The sequence below is a fragment of the Drosophila ficusphila genome, unplaced genomic scaffold, assembly GCF_018152265.1.
Source record: "Drosophila ficusphila isolate 14025-0441.05 unplaced genomic scaffold, ASM1815226v1 contig_106, whole genome shotgun sequence".
NCBI lineage: Eukaryota > Metazoa > Arthropoda > Insecta > Diptera > Drosophilidae > Drosophila > Drosophila ficusphila.
The window spans coordinates 2,730,350-2,740,888 of NW_025063993.1; the positions used below are offsets into that span (position 1 = coordinate 2,730,350).

Consider the following 10,539-nt stretch of genomic DNA (forward strand, 5'->3'; position numbering starts at 1 on the left):
TTTCTCTTTTGGCCTTCCAAGTGCATCGTAATATTCGTGTAGGTATACAAACATACACGCTCCTACAGATGCAACCTTTCCCATTGTTTATGCTTCTAAAATAACCCGTCCGCAAGAATATTCCGAATTACAAAAGTAGCTGGACACACACCGTTAAACAATTTCTTAATTGACGGGTTTGCAATTAAAAAACAAAGGCGAACTGGCACAATATACATACAAATCTGACGATGTGATGAAACGCACTTATATATGTGCTGCACTGGTGGGACCACTCAAAAATACTGAACAGTTTTTTAGGCTTTCGAAAATACTAACTTCTTTTATTTGAGTGACCGTTTGCCCGTTACTTCTCTTTAAATATAAAAATACCTTCGGGTAACAATTTTTAATTTTATTTAAAAAAAAATCTGTATTGGACTGGTTTAACAATATTCTCTGTTGTCAACGAGTTGAATTCAATTTTTTTTTGTAATTAATTTTGAAAATCTCGCTCGACAACTTTAAACTTTAAAAATGTAAACAATTTTTTATTTCATAAGTTGATACCTTTTTTATACCTATACGGTGTTTCTGTTTTTTGGTGAACACAAAAACTGACCTACTTAAATTGTCGGCTAATATTGTATAAAATATGTGTTTAAATGTTTAAAACTTACATTTTTAATTGGCCGGAACTTACAAAAATAACGAAAAACAGATATTTAGCGTACAAAATTTAAACATTTTTAACGTCGTTTTAAATGGATCGATTTATTTTAACTTGTTTTTATTGCTAAAATGCATGCTAAAATTAAAAAAAAAAAGGTGATCAAAGGCAAACAAAAAATTGTGGTATCGAAATACCCGTACTCCCCAACCAAATTCAATTATAACTAGATGTGTTTACCGCTTTACCAATAGATTTAAAATACACTTTTTATTGTTTACTTTTATTTATATAGCGTTTGGTGTACCAAAAATTAATTTAGTCGGTTTGATTTTGAGATGTTACTTTTGTTGATCGTCTGTGTTATAGTAAAAATATTCAACCTATTTACATATGTAATTTGGAGTGGATCGATTTCAGTCTAACGCACGTCATGCAGCTAGTTCTGATGTTGGGTGCGCTCAAACATCATATTAAAATACAAACTTATCAAATGCCTGCGTATGGGTAAATTAGTACATATTTACTTGATAAATTCATTTATAATTTACACTTTTCTTAAATACTTAACAATAAACTAAACTATTCAATACACTATCTGTAGTCTATTATTATTTAACAATTTGTTTATATTAAAATGCTAATCTTTAACTGCTTCACTGTATACGCTTATTTCGTAGCTTGAAACATGATCGGTCACTTACAAATCGCCTTGAATGATACGAATACGTATTGAGTTACTAGTTTACAATTTCGATACGTGAACGCTACATTCCCGTTCATGCACGATGTTTTCAGATTGCCAAATTTCGATTCCAAAATTAAAAACACTAATAGCAACGTAAATTAAATTGAAAAATAAAACCTTTTTTTTTAAATGTACCTGCGATTATATATAACACTTCGTTTATACAGTGATTGATTAAATTTGCCCAACATATAAAGCAATTTGTAAATGTAGCCAAGACTTTATTGAAGCTGTCTTAAACTCGACAGCGGCTAGAGCAAGTCCAAGATAACCTATTCTGGCCCTGTCCGAGGATAACAGATTCCTATTATTGGTTTCGTTAATTGCTAGATACAGCTAGATACTAGTGCCACCAGGAACACTCCTCGCCATCACGCTGTTTGTAGCTCTCTCTCACGTTGAAAAGCGAAGCATACAGCAAATGCTAAGCGTCCCCCACCATGGCAGCGCCATGTTGTTGGTATTTGGTCGAGGCTATCACTGTTGGAGGCAGCGACTCCTGTTGTTCCCGCAGCTGCCGACGGCGCTTCTTACTCCAAAGCTCATGGCAGTCCTGCCACGTTGGCAATTGTGGCGTCGGCATCCTTTAAAAACATAAAAGATCAATTTGCTGTTTACGACACCCAAAGAGGATTAATTTTGGTTTTAATATACTTACTCGTCAGGGTTGATTTTTTTGAGCCATGGCGACCGGAGTGCATCCTCGGCTGTTATACGCTTGTCAGGATCCAAGTCCAGCATTTTGTCTAGCAGATCTAGTGCAGGCGCCGGCATAAACTCGAAATCTTCCCTCAGGCGACGACGATGTGTTTTCTTTTGCTTGAGTGTGTGGAATAGAGGCAGCTTAATTACATTCGGCCACACGGCGGGAACCGGTGATCCGCAGATCTTCGATATGGTTTCAAGCTGAGCCATCTCTGCATTCGCTTGGAATAGTGGCCGCTTTACAAAGAGTTCTCCTAGGATGCATCCGCAGGACCAAACGTCTATTGACGGTCCATACCGCTCCTCACCCAGCAACAGTTCTGGCGGCCGATACCAAAGGGTGATTACTTTGTTCGTGTAGGGTCGTTCCCGATCGTCGGCATTGTAAAGTCGTGCCAGTCCAAAGTCCGCCAGTTTTACTTTTCCTCTGCAAGAAGCACACAATTATTTTAAATTCGATGTACAAAAATATAGTCTTAAATATAGAAAGTAATCTTGTAACACTGTTTTTTTTCCGGAAAATAAAAAAAATAAATAAAGGATAATTTCATCTAAAAAGGGAAACAATTCAGATAAAATAATTCGTTCCAACCGTGTAAGCACATCCATACCAACCCAAGTGTTATATTTTCCCACCTGTTATTCATTAAAATGTTGGAACACTTGATGTCCCGATGCAGAAAATTCTTTTTGTGGCAGTAGTTAAGACCATCCAGAAGCTGCTTCATAATGCTAGCGTTGTTCTCCTCATTAAAGTCGACCATGCCCGACTCAAGTAGGCCCATCAAGTCATGATCCATGTACTCGAACACCAGGTAGAACGATCCTTTGTCCTTGCGAAACTCCACTGCGTCCTGCTTGTCCGTCACAATTTCATGCAGGTTGACAATATTGCGATGGTTCAGTTGCCTCAGTATTTTGATTTCACGCACGGCTGTAATAGGAAAACCTTCCTTTTCATGCTCAAGCCGAACCTTTTTCAGCGCCACCATGTCGTTGGTGTGATGATCCCGCGCCTTGTAAACCTGCAAAAATACATTTTTGTGATTAAACATTGCCTAACGTACATTCAGTTGACCTAATTCTCACCTGTCCGTAAGTTCCTTCTCCTATTTGGGCAATCATTTCGAAGACATCCACACACCGCTCACCCCAGTCGCGAACGTTGTTTCGCGAATCTCGTCGATTAAGTATCACTGGGCGGCGACGGGCTCCTTGCCCAGCAGTTTGGCTGTGTAAATTTGTACCGGGTGGGGCATCAAAGTCTTCAGGACTGTCAATGACATCGTCGTCGCCGCTGAGTTCCTCACTGCCAGGAATCACTGGCGGCATGGGAAGATTAAGCACGCTCTTGTTGGCGCTGACGCTGGAATTGACGTTTTTCTCATCCGATTCTTTTTTCTTCGCAGGTGAAGGAGATCTTGCGTTGACCAGATCGAGAGCGTTCATCCCAGGAGGCAGCGGCAAAGAGGTCAGACTCTTCGGTTTCAGGTTGCTCTTACTGGCCGAGAAGGGTGTCACTAACAATGGTTGCTTTGACGGGGTGGTACTGTCCGGAACATCGGCGCTAGGACCTGGGTTCGAAACCAGAGTTTCGTTCTCCTTGTTTGGCATGGGAATGTTGTTGAGGTCCAGATCTGGTTTGTTGGCCAACACTTCAAGCCCGTTAGAAGTCGTCGACACCGCTGCGGGTGTTCCACTTCCTGGACCAGATCGACAGTCACCCGTGTTGGGAGTATTGCCATCCACCGAGGAACTGTTGTCGTTGATGGTCAAAGCACCATTGCTGTTGCTATTGCTGTTGCTGTTCTCTTCCTGTCGCTCTATGATTTCCTTAAGCGCCTTCTGTCTTTTGTGACGGTCCTTAACAAGCTCGGCAAACAGACTTGTCTCGCTTATCTTTTTGATATACTCTTCGCGCTTGTGTTTAAGATCTCTCGACGTAGGCGATCGACTGCGAGAAGCGGAGCTGCCGCTGCTGGGCGAACTGGGCGAACGGCGGCGGCTGCCTGCTCTGGTCCTCTGGCGCATCTTTGGCGAGCGACGATGGTGATGGTGATGCGAGCTGGAAGCTGCGACTGGCGACGGTGGTGAAGCGTCCAAGTAGCGCGAACTTGTCCTGGGCGACCTCGAGTAGCGATCACCAGAGGTCCCAGCTCCGGAAGCGCGCTTAGAGGACCTCGTCGTGTGGGAAGACGGCGAACTAGCAGTAGTTCCGTACTTGTGTCTGTGACTACTGCCATGACGGAACGCATTCGAACCCGCTCCACTGGACGAGAGGCCACCGATGGGAGATTGTCGACTTCGCGAGTGTTGCACACTGGGACTTCTTTAAGAGTTAAAAAATTGCATTACCAAATTTTATAGCATAAAACAAATTCATTTAAAATAAGCTCAAAGTTATTATCATCTTTATGACATCTAGGACTTTCGACAATTTTTCGATATTGCCTGATTGGGGCTATTATTTTAATGGAATGATGAATTTTACCTTGATGACCTTCTGGAATATCGATCCCTGCTGTACCGTTCGTATTTGCCAGAGTGGTGTCTGCTATGCTCGAAGCTTCCGAGACTCACATCCCTGCCATCGCTAAACTTCCGTCGTTTGTGCGGCGGCGTGCTTGGCTGATGGTTGTAACGGTCCAACTCTGCAACGTCCCAAAGTAAGTGAAATGCATTTATGTAAATGTTTGCCAAACCTACCCGGTGACAAGCGTTTCACCTTTCTGGCATCGTGGCTGCTAGAACCGACTCCCGAGTAACGAGCCTGATAGCCGTGATCGTGACTGGAGCGGTGATGCGCATTTAAGTCATCCTTGTGGGGACTATTTGCATAGCGGGAGCTGCGTGAATCGCGCGCCACCGACCCACTGCCACCGCCGGCACCGCTGGACGAGGTGTAGTGAGAGGGCGGAGGAGTTCGCGGTGAGTTACCAAATCTAGGCCCATTTCCACTGGAGCGGGTAGAAGGAGGAGGTGAGCGGTGCCGGCTGCTGCTTGTTTGCTTGTTCGTTACGGTGACCTGTAGGTTGCTACCCAGCGCGGTGTTAGCTGTCTCCACGGACGACTCTCCGTAGTAGGTGCTATTGGCATTCGGGCGACGAGCCGGCGGCGGAGTGGCCGGCGAACTGCTTTCCTTGAGGTTGTGTGGGGTGAAGGTGGACGGCGCGGCACTTACCGTTCGCTCGTTGCTCTTGTTAGGAGCCGTCGGCGGGGTGTAACGCCGGTCCAATAAGGCATTGATGTCATTGTCCGACATTGAATCGATGCTGGAGTACGACTTGGCCCGCTTCTTCTTGCGCTTCTTAGACTTCTTCTTGGACTTGTGTTTGTGCTTGTCCTTCTTTTGTTTTTTACGCTTTTGCCGCTTCATCTCCGCCTCAATTTCGTCGGTGTCGATGGAGTCGCTGTACATGTAGATATCCCTGCCCCACAACTCGTCCTTCGAGTTGGATGTCTGAGAGGGATCCTCCCGCGGGTTGGTGGCCTCGCTGCTCGAAGTTTGCCTCGATCCGGCCGCAGCAGGATCGATAGAGTCTTCTGCCCGTCTACTCCTGTAAGAAACAGGTGTTACGGCATTCACCTTAGTTGGTTTGTTCGTGTTCTTACCTATAGTTATCATAGCCCTCCTTATCGGGCTTGACACCAAGACGACCTTTGGGAAACTGATTATCACCAGCTGGCTTTGGTTTTTTAATGTTTCCGACCCCCTTGCCGGCGTCTGTTTCCAAGTCGCCAGTCTCCTGGTCAGAGAAGTCCTCCGAGCTGACGTCCGAGTACTCCACAAGTGCGGTCCCCGCGGCGGAGGATGCATGCATCGTAGCGTCTCGACGGTCGGGATAAGAACACTCGCTAGATCCGCAGACACCTACTTCAGTTCTCTATGGGTTATGCTGGGATTTCGTTGTTTGGATCGCTATAGATACTCGGTCGGCAAGTAACACTCAGACATCAAAGTTTTTATTGCTTTGCGGTAAGATTTCTCGGGAGCAGCTCCAATTTTATTTACATCGCTGGCTCTCTGCACAAGCACATATTCGTGTGACGTTTTCTTTACATGATTATCGAGAAGATATGTGCTAATCCACAGCGCCACAGTCGCGCAGGCAAATGAAAAGGTTCGACACTTCACTGCACTGCTCCTAAAAAACGATTTAGTGTTCGGTTTCCACTAAAATTAACATAAAAAAAATTTATAACTTGTCATTTTAAGGTTATAATGAAGTGACAAGTGTGCCCAATCATCGAGTGTGGTGAATAGCGGAAGAACGCGTATTGATTGCCACTGACGTTTTGGTGATGAATATCGGAGGTCACACTAAAGAGATTTGGCAAAACAAAAACACATTTTTGTATTCACTTTGGATTTTATATAAACAAATCTCAAAATTATATACAATTTCGCTAGGTTATTAGACATTGTTTCTCACCTGCAGTAAATTAAATGAAACGCTTATATTGCGTTAGAGAAATGTCTTAAAAACTGAAAATAAAACCTGATGTTAAAATTGCTTTTATAGCGATTCCCAAGTTTTATTTTCAAATTTTGTTAAGGCTTAGGATATTTTCCAGCACTGTTTTTACACTGTTGCTTGTCGCTGACGTATGTGCGATTACAACGTTGTGTGCGTGCCTAAGTGCATGAGACATACACCGACGCACCAACATACGTACAAATGTAAGTATGGATGTGGGTCATTTTATTTTTCTTTTCTTCGTACTTACCAGTTTTTTTTTTTTGCTGTAAATTATGCAAACACTACTCTTTTGAAAGTTTAAACTCGCTGTAACTGGCCGATACTGCGATTCAGTGTTTCAGCTGCCGGCGGACACACTCGCCGAAGCTCCAAAAATTGTTAAATAACACGGCTGTCGCGGACTCGTATTCCGACGTTGTTTACGCTTTCGAATTTAATTCTTTACGCGAGAATTACATTAGATCTTTTAATAGTTGGATCAAATATAAGAAAGATTGTTCAAATGCAAATTACATGTCTCATTAGGCATTGTTTTGGCAGAAAAACCATCAGAATAGTTTCGCCATGATTTTCTGCATTTTCAATGGCTGGCAATATTCTTAGCGATTAATCTACCAGGGCTGCACTTCCTTTCAAGGCAGTGTGAACGCGCTGTGTTTAAAATAAATATATGGGGAGAAAATTAAAATAAATTATTTTCAATGTTAAATGATTTTCAAATGAGTTTAATATATGTCAATATACTTTTAATTTCTAATTCTGAAACAAGCAATGACCTCATTGTTAAAGAGTTCAAATTCAATTCGCGGTTTAAAATATCGATAGAAAATGCAACCCTTGTTTGTGTTGGTAAATTAGCTTCTTAAAAATGTTTTTAATTTTTCAACACTAACGGTGGCGTTCCCTTTCAAATTTTTTTTTGGCTTGTTTGTTTACATGGCTTTGGTTGATTAATAATAATAATAACTTTCAAGTGGCTTTAAGAACAAAATAAACTATGTTATCCAATCGGGCATTTGGAGAATCAATTGAGGTGAGTGCACCGGAATTTCTATTTGTGACGGAATTTTTAAGCGATAACTGCTTTTGCAGGATTATGAGGTACAGCACTTGTTGGGAAAGGGAGGATTTGCGAGTGTTTATAAGGCGCGATGCCTGCACACTCACCAGGATGTGGCCATTAAGATGGTAAGGGCTACTTTTCAATTGACAATTCTTATTTTAATCAATCATTCGTCTTTAGATCGATAAGAAATTAATACAGGGCACAGGACTTGCCAGTCGCGTTCGCCAGGAAGTGGAAATTCATTCCCGTCTAAAGCATCCTTCTGTTCTCCAGCTGTACACTTTCTTTCAGGACGCAAACTATGTGTACTTGGTACTTGAGTTAGCGCACAACGGAGAACTTCACCGCTACATGAACCACTTAGCCAGGCCGTTTACAGAGGCAGAAGCTGCCTCCATTTTAAGGCAGGTGGTTGCTGGTCTTCTGTACTTGCATTCGCACAATATAATGCACCGCGATATCTCGCTATCCAATCTACTGCTTAGCAAAGAAATGCACGTGAAGATAGCCGATTTCGGACTGGCCACTCAGTTAAAGCGACCGGATGAGCGGCATATGACAATGTGTGGGACACCTAATTATATATCTCCTGAGGTGGTTTCACGGGTGTCTCACGGACTGCCGGCGGATGTTTGGAGTGTCGGATGCATGTTGTACACCCTGCTGGTGGGGCGGCCTCCCTTTGAAACAGACGCCGTGCAGTCCACGCTTAACAAGGTGGTCATGTCCGAGTATTTTATGCCATCCCATTTGTCCTATGAGGCGCAGGACTTGATAAACAAGTTGCTCAAGAAGCTTCCACACGAAAGAATTACCCTGGAGGCGGTCTTGTGCCATCCTTTTATGCTGAAAAGATTGGATTGTGGCTCAAAAGCTGGATACTCCGCGCCGGGAGCGTTGAATGTTTTCAGCCAGAGTTTGGAAAGCGGTGACAGTGGAATAATTACATTTGCGAGCAGTAAGCATTAAGAAAATTGTGTTCTTTATAGGTTTTTTATTTAGTCCCATTTTTTAAGGTGACTCCAGAAACTCCCAGGGCATTCGTTCTGTAGACAACTCGGTCCCACAGCAAGTGCTTCCCCAAATACAAGAAGGGTTTAAAAAGGATCAAATTCGACCCGCTTATGAGCAGCCTGTCATATTTCCACCAACTTCGACTGGTTTGACAGAGCAAAACTGGCCTGGAACAGCTAAGGTACCACCGTTTCGATTGGACATGCTCATAGGACAAAATTCCCGACCAGCACCTAAAGAAGAGCGTATTTCGGTGTCACCATTAAACACCAAGAGATTGCTGCCGACACGGTATAAGACGAAGAATGCTATAATGAGTATCTTGCGGAATGGTGAAGTGGTCCTCGAGTTTATAAAATTCCGACCACAGCTAAACGAAGATCGGGTAAATGATATCTGCCGCATATCGGATGACGGACAGCGTATCATAATTTACCAGCCGGATCCAGGACGGTAAGTTAAGTTTTATGAAAATCTAAAAAATATTAACACTGCAAATTTTAGTGGCTTGCCAGTAAGAGAGCATCCACCAGATCTTCAAATACCAAGCGGAGATTGCGTCTTTAACTACGAAAACTTACCCAGCAAACACTGGAAAAAATATGTATATGGAGCACGATTTGTGGGCCTAGTGAAGAGCAAGACACCGAAAGTCACTTACTTCAGTGCCCTTGGCAAATGCCAATTAATGGAGACGATGACGGACTTTGAGATTCGTTTCTATTCGGGTGCCAAGCTGCTAAAGTCGCCCTCCGAGGGGCTTAAGGTTTACGATGCGAACGGAATGTTGCTGTCGGATCATTCCTGCTCGGAGCCACGGTCTCTAATAGAACATGGAAACGAGTGTTTCACCCACTGTGTAAACATTAGTAACGCCTTGGAGGTTGCTCAGACAAAGGACAATGCATGTTTTCCAGTCACCATCGGACGAAGACCTATCGCAGACTTGCAACCTGCTCAGAGATTAGATGGTTTAAGGGATACAACAAACATTGCTTTCTCCACACCAAAATCAAATCAGGTAAATATAGAGTGAACACTTACTATATGTAAGGTTGATTGCTGTATGATTCAACTCTCTTCTTCTCTAGGGCTCAATAAACTTTTCCGTAAGCACTATTTCGTCGACTCGAAATACGACAGATTTCGGAACCAATTGCTCCAGGTCAAATATGCTAGCGGCCCATCAAAACATTCCCATTAAACGCATTACCGTTCCTGATATTGGAATCGCAACTGAGGTAAGTTAATGTAGTTATCTGTATATTTTTAGCTAATTTACATTTCTCTATAACAGCTTTCCCACGGAGTTGTGCAAATACAATTTTATGATGGGTCCGTAGTCTCTGTTATTCCACACATGCAAGGTGGGGGTATAACTTTCACCCAACCCAATGGCACTTCAACGCACTTCGCAAAAGACGACGATCTACCGTTCTCGGTCAGAGATAGAATCAGTCAGATACCCAACATTCAATTAAAGCTCAAAACCGCTCCACTGCTTGCTAGCGGAAGGAAGATTGACTACAACAGCGCAATGACTCCCAAAACGACAACGCCTTCCTATAATCGAATGCTTTTATAACTTAATCAAACGGATCTGTTCATATTTTTTAAGATTGAATGATAATACTATATTGTAAATTAAAGGTAAATATATTTTGTAACTTAAATATATTTTGTATATTTCTCTGATTTTTATAATGCGTTTTTTAAAACGTTTGATTTATATTCATTATACCCTTGCAGAGGATATTCACGCAGAGGAGGAAACATCTAAGTCCCCATATAGTATATATATTCTAGATCAGTATCACGATCTGAATCGAACTACGTCTGTACGTCTGTTCCTCTTTCTGTTTCTATGTAAACTAGT

At 42.7% G+C, this 10,539-nt stretch overlaps 2 protein-coding genes across 4 annotated transcripts; one reads left to right on the forward strand and one right to left on the reverse strand.

Moving 5' to 3' along the window:
* Positions 1 to 900: 900 nt before the first annotated feature.
* On the reverse strand, positions 901 to 7,256 carry LOC108088866 (cyclin-dependent kinase 12). Of its 2 annotated transcripts, XM_017186846.2 has the most exons (8): positions 6,831 to 7,256; positions 5,715 to 6,276; positions 4,809 to 5,659; positions 4,594 to 4,753; positions 3,192 to 4,431; positions 2,739 to 3,127; positions 2,056 to 2,529; positions 901 to 1,981 (listed from the first exon to the last, which is right to left on the reverse strand). In XM_017186846.2, the coding sequence occupies exons 2-8, from the start codon at positions 5,921 to 5,923 to the stop codon at positions 1,822 to 1,824; spliced, it is 3,483 nt and encodes a 1,160-aa protein (XP_017042335.1). In that variant the 5' UTR covers positions 5,924 to 6,276; positions 6,831 to 7,256; the 3' UTR covers positions 901 to 1,821. The 2 variants fall into 2 exon arrangements, with proteins under 2 accessions (XP_017042335.1, XP_017042336.1); XM_017186847.2 differs by lacking the exon at positions 6,831 to 7,256 and having other exon boundaries at positions 3,192 to 4,428; positions 5,715 to 6,384.
* On the forward strand, positions 6,613 to 10,336 carry LOC108088867 (serine/threonine-protein kinase PLK4). Of its 2 annotated transcripts, XM_017186849.2 has the most exons (8): positions 6,613 to 6,783; positions 7,558 to 7,616; positions 7,676 to 7,771; positions 7,827 to 8,607; positions 8,666 to 9,116; positions 9,168 to 9,684; positions 9,755 to 9,904; positions 9,961 to 10,336. In XM_017186849.2, exons 2-8 carry the CDS (start codon positions 7,581 to 7,583, stop codon positions 10,246 to 10,248), a joined length of 2,319 nt encoding a protein of 772 aa, XP_017042338.1. In that variant the 5' UTR covers positions 6,613 to 6,783; positions 7,558 to 7,580; the 3' UTR covers positions 10,249 to 10,336. The 2 variants fall into 2 exon arrangements, with proteins under 2 accessions (XP_017042338.1, XP_017042337.1); XM_017186848.2 differs by lacking the exon at positions 6,613 to 6,783 and having other exon boundaries at positions 7,461 to 7,616.
* The last annotated feature ends 203 nt before the right edge of the window (positions 10,337 to 10,539 follow it).

Excerpts from the sequence above, each read along its gene's own strand:
- LOC108088866 (XM_017186846.2), bottom strand. The coding sequence starts at position 5,923 with ATGCATGCATCCTCCGCCGCGGGGACCGCACTTGTGGAGTACTCGGAC. Across the intron at positions 3,128-3,191 it reads GAGAAGGAACTTACGGACAG|GTTTACAAGGCGCGGGATCA; the intron begins GTGAGAATTAGG and ends GTATTTTTGCAG. Across the intron at positions 1,982-2,055 it reads AAAAAAATCAACCCTGACGA|GATGCCGACGCCACAATTGC; the intron begins GTAAGTATATTA and ends ATGTTTTTAAAG.
- LOC108088867 (XM_017186849.2), top strand. The coding sequence starts at position 7,581 with ATGTTATCCAATCGGGCATTTGGAGAATCAATTGAG. Across the intron at positions 7,617-7,675 it reads CATTTGGAGAATCAATTGAG|GATTATGAGGTACAGCACTT; the intron begins GTGAGTGCACCG and ends CTGCTTTTGCAG. Across the intron at positions 7,772-7,826 it reads AGGATGTGGCCATTAAGATG|ATCGATAAGAAATTAATACA; the intron begins GTAAGGGCTACT and ends ATTCGTCTTTAG.